Source organism: Colobus angolensis, unplaced genomic scaffold (assembly GCF_000951035.1).
Source record: "Colobus angolensis palliatus isolate OR3802 unplaced genomic scaffold, Cang.pa_1.0 Scaffold317, whole genome shotgun sequence".
In the NCBI taxonomy this organism is placed as follows: Eukaryota; Metazoa; Chordata; class Mammalia; order Primates; family Cercopithecidae; genus Colobus; species Colobus angolensis.
Window position 1 is genome coordinate 447009 of NW_012116455.1, and position 8930 is coordinate 455938.

The following is an 8930-nucleotide window of genomic DNA, read 5'->3' on the forward strand; positions in this document are numbered from 1 at the left end:
ACAGAGCAGGGGCATGGGCTGCTCGACTGAATATAGTTATGGTTGTTTCTTAATTATATGCCAAACAAGGGGTGGATCATTCATGAATTTTCTGGGAAAGGAGTGGGATTTCCTGGAACTGAGGGTTCCTCCCCACTTTAGACCATATAGGGTAACTGCTGGCCACAGCATTCGTAAATTGTCATGGTGCTGATGGGAGTCTTTTAGCATGCTAATGCATTATAATTAATGTATAACAAGCAGTGAGTTTGACCAGAGGTCACTTCCATCAACATCTTGCATTTGGTGGGTGCTGGCCAGCTTCTTTACCATATCCTGTTTTATCAGGAGGGTCTTTTTGACCGGTTTCTCGTGATACCAGTCCTGCTGACCTCCCACCTCATCCTGTGACTGAGAATGCCTAATCTCCTGGGAATGCAGCCCAGTAGGTCTCAGCCTCATTTTACCCAGCCCCTATTCAAGACGGAGTCACTATGGTTCAGATGCCTCTGACAAAATCATCTCTGTCCAAATACAGTCACTTAGTGGGTACGAATTTGGGGGGACACAACTGAGTCCATAGCAAACAGTATGCGATTTTGAATCACATCAGCACACACAATAAGTCTCTGAAAAGTGAGTCCATTGGCTTGGCTGGGGAGAAAACTGTGACAATGTGTAGTGTTCCAAAATGACCCTTCCTGCATCAGGGAGCACTCAGAACCTTCCAGCTTGGTGAACAGAATTTGCTCTCAGGCCAGGAGCCATGCTCTGTAAGTATGTTGTCTTTACATCTGGCCCAGTTTGATCCAAAGATAGGATTTAGAATGATGAAACAAATAGATGGCATACACCGACTCTCCTCACAAATGTGTCTCCTCTCAATTTGGCCTTCACCTTCAGATAGACACATAATGGATCGCAGATTGTGTCCTGCTGCAAAATCTGGAAACACAGGCTTGGGATACCTGTATATCAACAGAAACCAGACTAGCAGGTGATAAGCCTGGCATTGTCCTGTGTTCTTAGGCTCTTTTTTTCTTTCTTTCTTTCTTTTGAGATGGAGTCTCCCTCTGTCGCCCAGGTTGGAGTCCAGCGGCTTGATCTCGGCTCACTCAAGCTCCGCCCCGGGTTCACGCCATTCTCCTGCCTCAGCCTCCCGAGTAGCTGGGACTACAGGCCCCCACCACCACGCCCGGCTAGTTTTATTTGTTTGTTTGTTTTTGCTTTTGTTTTGCATTTTTGGTAGAGACTAGGCTTCACCGTGTGAGTCAGGATGGTCTCGACCTCCTGACCTCGTGATCCGCCCGCCTCGGCCTCCCAAAGTGCTGGGATTACAGGCGTGAGCCACCGCGCCAACTTAATCACTGGGACACCCACAGGCAAGGCCTGGCTTTTTCCACAAGAAATATTCTGGATGGAAGCAAACACATCAGTGAGCTTAAAGTTCTACATGATCACAATGACTTAAGCTTGAGAATTTTTAAAAAAGAGAGAAGGGGGTAGTAAATGACTAAATATAAAGCACCTAGTGCTGTATTTCGCAAATGGTAATCACTCAGCAGGTGTCTCAGCTCCTCGCTTCAGCAACCAGGCTTCCAGGACCGGAAGGAAGTCTTCTGCATTCAAAACTAGACTCAATTACTCCCTTCCACCACCCAGTTCTACTCCTGTGCTCGCGCTCCTCCTGCCTGGCAAACTCCATGGCCCGACAGATTCACTTCCATTCCACGGTCGGACCAGGAACGTCAGTGGGCCACCCATGACTGCAAAACGGCTGGCTGGGCCAGAGGGGCGAGGCCGGCTGCAGAGCGGGGCTGGTACAAGCCACTTCTTGGGAGCCGCGGTACGCGCAGCCTTGTGGGAGCTGTAGTTCCCGCAACTCCGAGTCTCCAGGCGAGGCGTCACTGCAGGACTCGTTTTCCCGTGCTCCTGTGCGCGGGTCCACTTGGGACGGGTCCCTGGGTAGGTGAGGTGGGTAGGAGCTTGCTTATAGAAGAGTGGAATCGAGTCGTCCTTGTTAGTGGAGCCGCTGCCGCCAGGGAACTCAGAGCCGGTTCCTGTTCCTTCAAGAGTCCTGGAGGCCAAACTTGAAATACAAGTTTAAGCTTCCCCATCTGGCAAAAGATAAGGATCCGAATTCCTCCGGCCCGGTGTGCAGCAGGAGCGACCAACCCCGACCCGGGTTAAAACTCCCAGGGACTCTTCGCTGCCGCCACCTCCTGTTCTCTCCCCACGTTCCCACTCGGGGTCTCCCTCAGGGCCGGGAGGCACAGCGGTCCCTGCTTGTTGAGGGGCTGGATGTACGCACCCGCAGGTTCCCGCGGACTTGGGGGCGCCCGCTGAGCCCCGGCGCCCGCAGAGGGCTTGTGTTTGCCTCCTGCAGCCTCAACCCGGAGGGCAGCGAGGGCCTACCACCATGATCACTGGTGTCTTCAGCATGCGCTTGTGGGCCCCGGTGGGCGTCCTGACCTCGCTGGCGTACTGTCTGCACCAGCGGCGGGTGGCCCTCGCCGAGCTGCAGGGGGCCGATGGCCAGCGTCCAGTCGACCGCAGCCTGCTGAAGTTGAAAATGGTGCAGGTCGTGTTTCGACACGGGGCGCGGAGTCCTCTCAAGCCGCTCCCGCTGGAGGAGCAGGTGAGAGGTCGGCCCGGGCCGGGGCTGGTGGGGCGAGGACCGTGTGCCAGGCTAGGCGTCTCGCCGGAACACACATCTTCAGAGCTTTACTCGCGCGGAGAGGGGCTCGGGTTGGGTCCAGAAGAGGGGAAAACAGCAGTAGCCAGTTCCTCCCCAGGCTCTTGAGCAAAGGACCTGCTGGGAGTAGGACAGACCCGGAACTTCCCGTTTTGCCCTGATGGCGCACCAAGCGCTGCTTAAGACGCACGGGAGTCGCCTGGGGATCCTGCTACGTTGCAGATTCTGATTCAGCAAGTGTGGAGTAGTGCCCCAGGTCAGCATTTCTATTAAGTGTCTGGGTGAACATGAGTACAAGGGTGCAATGCACTTCTGTGTGACAATGTTGAAGGTGATTTGTCAGAGCTGAAGGGACTTTAGTGACAGGAACCACTCTTAACTGAGATCACAGTGGATAAGGTCGTTGCCTTTGGAAACAAACTTTATAACAGTTTTTTCTCAGGGTTTGCTGGAGGCCATTTGAGATCTCCTGAAGGTTTTTTTTTTATTTTTTTATTTTTTTTTTGTAACAAGTGTTGTATTCTAGGGTTTTCTTTTTCTGTTTAAGGTTACTAAACCTATAGTGGAAGGGATTTGAGGTCGGAAAAAATTAAAAATGGGCTAGTCTGTGGCTGTTATGTCTTAAAAATCTGTCTGGTTTTGTCAGGATAATTATGCTAAAGCACGAATAGTTTTTAAAAAATGATTATCTTTCCTGATGTGACTTTTCACAGCAGAAAGGCCTAGTGAAGAGGAATAGGCAACCTGAAATCCCCAAACACCCAGGTATTACACCTGTGGAGTGATGTATCGTTGGTCTTCCAGGTTGGTGTTGGAGGAGGTCCAACAGATTGTCCAAAATTGATGTTAGGTATACTCTTCATAGTCACAGTTGCTTTCTAGAAACCTTCAGGATTGTGTCTTTACATTGTACAACTGGAAACCCATTTTTCAAAATTGGCCGCACATGAAATTAAACTTATAAAGCATTTTCCACATAAATAAATACATTTGGAAGGCACTTAATTCTATTACCAGGTTTCTGGTTAGCCTTACTCTGGCTGTACCACTTGCTCTCTGGTACTGGGATTTCTTCTTTCATTTTGATTCTTTGATTTTTTTTTTCAGTCTCTTACTTTGCCTTTTTATATTAGATCACTAAATTTTCTTTATGATTTTGTATACAGCCCATCTCTGATGCTTCCCTTCCCCCAATTCTTCTCTATTCTTGGTACAGAAGGACTGGGGAATCATACGTAGGAATATATATTACATTTACCTAGAAGACAAAAAGTTATCAGTGGTAACGGAGAGTAAAACTTTGAATGTGCAGGCCTAGACCTAGTATGTACCATATATATACACCCTGAAGGCCCTAGGAAAAGATTTAGATTCTTTTAGGGCTTTATCCCTGAGGGAGAGTGGGTGTGTGATGGGTATCTTCTGCCTTTATGGTTGAAGAGTCCATTGTAGCTTAGGATACCAGCTTCATTCGTCTTCAATCTGTGTAGCCACAAAATAGCATCTGAATCCATGGCCTGACCTTACAATTAGAGAAGGCATATTACCTCTCCTCTCTGCTCATATTCTCCACACCTTAGGCAGATGCTTTAAACATCTTTGCTTATCTAGTATAAAGTCATGTGCATAAAAATCAGGGGTGAACCAACTCTCTTTCAGTTTAGGCTATGAGCAAATATTAGCCTCTTAAAACCTGTTTCTGGATAGTCTCTGTCAGGTGTTCATTTCAAGATCCAATTTGATAGAGGTTGTTATTGGAATTTTTTATTTTATTTTATTTTTTTCTGAGACAGAATCTTATTCTGTTGCAAGGCTGGAGTGCAGTGGTGCGATCTCGGCTCACTGTAATCTCCGCCTCCCGGGTTCAAGCAATTCTCTTGCCTCAGCCTCTGGAGTAGCTGGGACTACAGGCACGCGCCGCCACACCTGGCTAATTTTTGTATTTTTAGTAGAGACAAAATTTCACTATGTTGGCCAGGATGGTCTTGATATCTTGATCTCATGATCCGCCCACTTCAAGCCTCCCAAAGTGCTGGAATTACAGGCGTGAGCCAGTGCCCGGCCATTATTGGGATTTTTTAATCTTCTTGGTTCTGCTATTAATTATAGTCAGAAGGGACTGCCTGCAAAAATTTTTTGTCTTTGGTACATGTTTCCTGATTTCTGACTGGTTTATAGATTAATGTATGTGACAAGTCACTTCATTCAGTCATCTCACAAATTCTCAGAAAGTAGCATGATTTAAAACTAGATGTTTTGGCTGGGTGTGGTAGCCCACGCCTGTAATCCCAGCACTTTGGGTGCAGTCCCAGCTACTCGAGAGGTTGAGGCAGGAGAATGGTATGAACCCGGGAGGCGGAGCTTGCAGTGAGCCGTGATGGTGCCACTGCACTCCAGCCTGGGCAACAGAGGAAGACTCTGTCTCCAAAAAACAAAAACAAAAAAACACTAGATGTTTTGGCTGAGTGCAATGGCTCACACCTGTAATCCCAGCACTTTGGGAGGCTGAGGCAGGTGGATCACGAGGTCAGGAGTTCGAGATCAGCCTGGCCAAGATGGCGAAACCTCCTCTCTACTAAAAATACAAAAATTAGCCTGGCGTGGTGGGGAGCGCCTGTAATCCCAGCTACTCGGGAGGCTGAGGCAGGAGAATTGCTTGAACCCAGGAGGTGGAGGTTGCAGTGAGCGGAGATCGTACCACTGCACTCTAGCCTGGGTGATAGAGCAAGACTCCATCTCAAAAACAAAAAACTAGATGTTTTATTGAGTTGTTTTCTTATGGCTTGAATGGCTGTTGGTTTAACCTGTTTTGCTAAAAGATTGTGCTTTGGACATAAAAATATAGAACTTGATTGGCCTTTTTTTTTTTTTTTTGTAATCATTAGAGTAGATCCAAATGCATTATCAAAAGAAAAAATTTGGCACTGCTTCCAGGCTTCCCTCAACTCCCCTGGGTGTCAAGATGGCCTCCACCCACGGAGGTTCCTCAATTTTTATAAGATAAAGTCTAACCTACCCCAGCTTCACTGTTGATTAAGACATTTGGGTCCTTATTTATTTGACAATATAGATGAGCTGGGAAGCATGTCAGTATCTTTTGTTGCTTAGTACCTTTCCAAAGCTCAGCTAAAAGAAGTGGTATTCAAGAAGCATTACATGAGGGATGTGCTAGTCAGTCCACCCATTCTTCGGGATCGGTAGTTCTTAACCGTGGTGGAACACTGAAGTCGACTGGGAAGCTTTAAAAAATACACATGCCAGGGTCTCCTTCTGAAGGATTCTAATTTAATTGGTCCAGGGTATCCAGATAATGTAAAAGACTCTCTGGTGAAGCTTGAGAATTATCTGGACTGAAGAGCATTAAAAAAGTGGAGGCCTCCCTTTTTGGGGGGATAATCCAAATGTGATTATCCCAGGATGGGACTCAGGCATCAGTAACTTTTAAAAAATGTCCTGGTAATACCAGTGTACAGACAAGGTTTAATATGATTGCTTTATTTTAAAATCTACACTTGGAAGGTTTTTCTTTACTTTTATGTAGATTTCTTCTTTTATCTGGAATATAGTATATCAATCCCAGTACAGAATTGCCTTCGCTGAAATGTGCTTTGGTAAGAGGCTATCATTCTGTGTTGAGAGAACTAGGAGAAACAGTCCCACAGAACTCATTGTATGACTGCTGAAAAGATGTTCATTATATTACTTTATCCTCTTTATGAGGACCCTTGGGAAGAATTTGTCTGTTAGCATTAGAAATGGTGTGCTTCTCCTGCACAATTGGTTTGCCTTTTTCTTTAGTCTAGCTGATCAAGTTTCTTTCTTTATGTAAAAGTCCGGAAGCTGGGTGCCAAGTCTGTTGCCCACCTATAGTAAGTAAACAGATCTTCTTGTTGTACATATTTTAGTAACCGTGTTACTGCATCCATTTCTTTGTCCTTACATTTGTTTGCTTTTGTCTTTCTTGTCTACTTGGGATTGGTTGTCTTACTATGTTTTAATTTTTGCTCTATCTACTTTATTACCCCTTGAAGTTGGGTATACATAAAATAAGTAAAGTTATCAAGTTAGTCTTTGCCACTAACTGGGAAGCTTAAGAGCAGGAATGAGAATAAGAGTGTGTATGTGGAGTGGACACTATTATATGAAACTGATGTATCATCCATTCTTGAAAATCTGAAAACTTGTACTCTAGACTTGACATGACCTGGACTCCAGTCTCCTAGGGGACACCAAGGGTCCTCTCTTGGTGAATGTGGCTAACAGGAGATTTCTTAGTGAGGCTGAATGGCCCTGTGGAGCTTTGTGTCACTTTGTGTCACGCCCTGTGGTGGACACTGGAACTACAAGAACGGATAATTCAGTCTTGCCTTTAAAGGAGTTTTCAATGTGATAAAGGAGAGTGACAACAGACAACAATTAAGGGAATATGTTGGGAGCACTGGGAACACAAAGGAGGTGTCTCCAAATGTCCAAAACTGAAATCAGCTTTCCACCTGTTTTTCTGTCTCAGTCTTAGTTTTAGTCAAGGAATACCTCCATTACTAGGCTCAAAAATCAAAGTAGTTGTTTTTGTTGTTATTGTTCCACTGTGTTTACCTACCAACACAGTCTCCAAATAAAGCTTTTATTTACTCACTTGCCAAGTCTAATTCACATGTCTTACATCTATCTCCTCTATTCCTACTGGCTTAGATGAGGCCTTAGGCTCCCATGTGGGCTATTGCTGACATTTCAAAATAGGCTTTTCTGCATCTAGTCTTCCCATTCCAATTGTGATATATGCTGCCAGTTTTCAGATTTATTCTGTGGAGCCCCTGGGCTAAGGTGATGTTGAGCAGCTGGGGCTGTAGGATCCTACTCCTACTTCAACTAGAGAAATTCCAGTTTTTGCCTTTATGTGTACAAATCTAAGTTTAACTTTACCTGGTGTTTTCTGATTTAAAAATTGGAAAACCATTCCCTGGTTGAGGCAAACCAAACCACTTCTTTGCCATACACATTCTTCACCATCTCTGCTTTGCTCAAGCTTTCTAGTTATTTTTGGAATTCTGAATGCCACCCTTTTTAAGTACAGGTATTTGCTTGTCTAAATACTATTCATTTAAAATGCTATTCCCTCAATGAAACTTCTCCTGAATCCCCAGCCAGAAGAGAAGGTCTGTCTTGCCTTGTCTGAACTGCTATGACCTTCATATGGTTTCTTGCAGCACATATCAGCTTCTATTATGGTATTGCTGCCATTTACATTCACAGCTGGCCTTTTTTCTTTACTAACTTGAAAACCCAGGAAAGGCAGTGTCAAGTTTTCTCAAGATGGGTATCTTCCACAAGAGCTGGCAAATTGTTGGAGCTATTAATTGTACCTACTGTGTGTGAGGCCCTTTGCTGGGAAACAGAGGTCAGTAGATGACCCAGTCTCTGTTCTCAGGAAGCCAAGTCTACTGAACAGGACAGACCAATAAAGGAGCTCGTTTAATACACTTTGGTAAAGGCTACTAAAGAGAGCCACTGAAGCAACTGTGAAAGCATAAGGCCATGACCAAGGTTTCTGGGAACATTTAAGTTGAGTCTTATGGAATGAACAAAAGTCTTTCTAGATGAATGAGGAAAGAAAATTCCAGGCATAAGAAACATGATACTGAAAGGCCATGAAATGAGAGAAAGGAAACAAAGTTGTGTGGCTAGAGAGTAAGTGTGTAGAATAGGGAAGAAGTGGTAAGGGGGCTACTAGAGAGGAGGTGGGGCCACATGAGTCATGAACCCTTGAAAGGTTTTTTATCCAGAGGGCTTAGAGTGTCAGAAAGAGGGAGCAGTGATTAACTGTGAAAGAAGGAAGGCGGCCTCTCTGTGAACATCTTGTCCTCTGATGTGTCAGAAGGAGGTTCAGGTGTTGGAGACCAGGTGCCAGTGGGACTGACATGTGCCTTTGGGAAGAATGGAGGGCTCCCTCTATGCAAAGAGAATCTGAGGCTCCCGGTGCCATTATCCTGGGATAGTTCTGGGAGGGATGAAGATAAAATGATGATATGTGACATAGTAGGTTTCTAAATGTTAGTTTTAAAACTAAACAAATTAGTAGGAAATTGAGTTAAATATTTTTTTTTTTGATGTGTTTGTGTGTTTTTTTTTTGAGACGGAGTCTCGCTCTGTCGCCCAGGCTGGAGTACAGTGGTCGGATCTCAGCTCACTGCAAGCTCCGCCTCCCGGGTTTACGCCATTCTCCTGCCTCAGCCTCCCGAGTAGCTGGGACTACAGG

The 8930-nt window shown here is 45.4% G+C and overlaps 1 protein-coding gene across 1 annotated transcript in view; it reads left to right on the forward strand.

Annotated features, from left to right (window-relative positions):
- Positions 1-1919: 1919 nt before the first annotated feature.
- The window catches only part of ACP6 (acid phosphatase 6, lysophosphatidic), a 23715-nt gene continuing 16704 nt past the window's right edge, over positions 1920-8930 (forward strand). Inside the window, exon 1 of the mRNA XM_011951250.1 lies at positions 1920-2617. Coding sequence (XP_011806640.1) covers positions 2399-2617 — 219 coding nt within the window. The 5' untranslated portion in view covers positions 1920-2398. The remainder of the gene's footprint in view (positions 2618-8930) is intronic.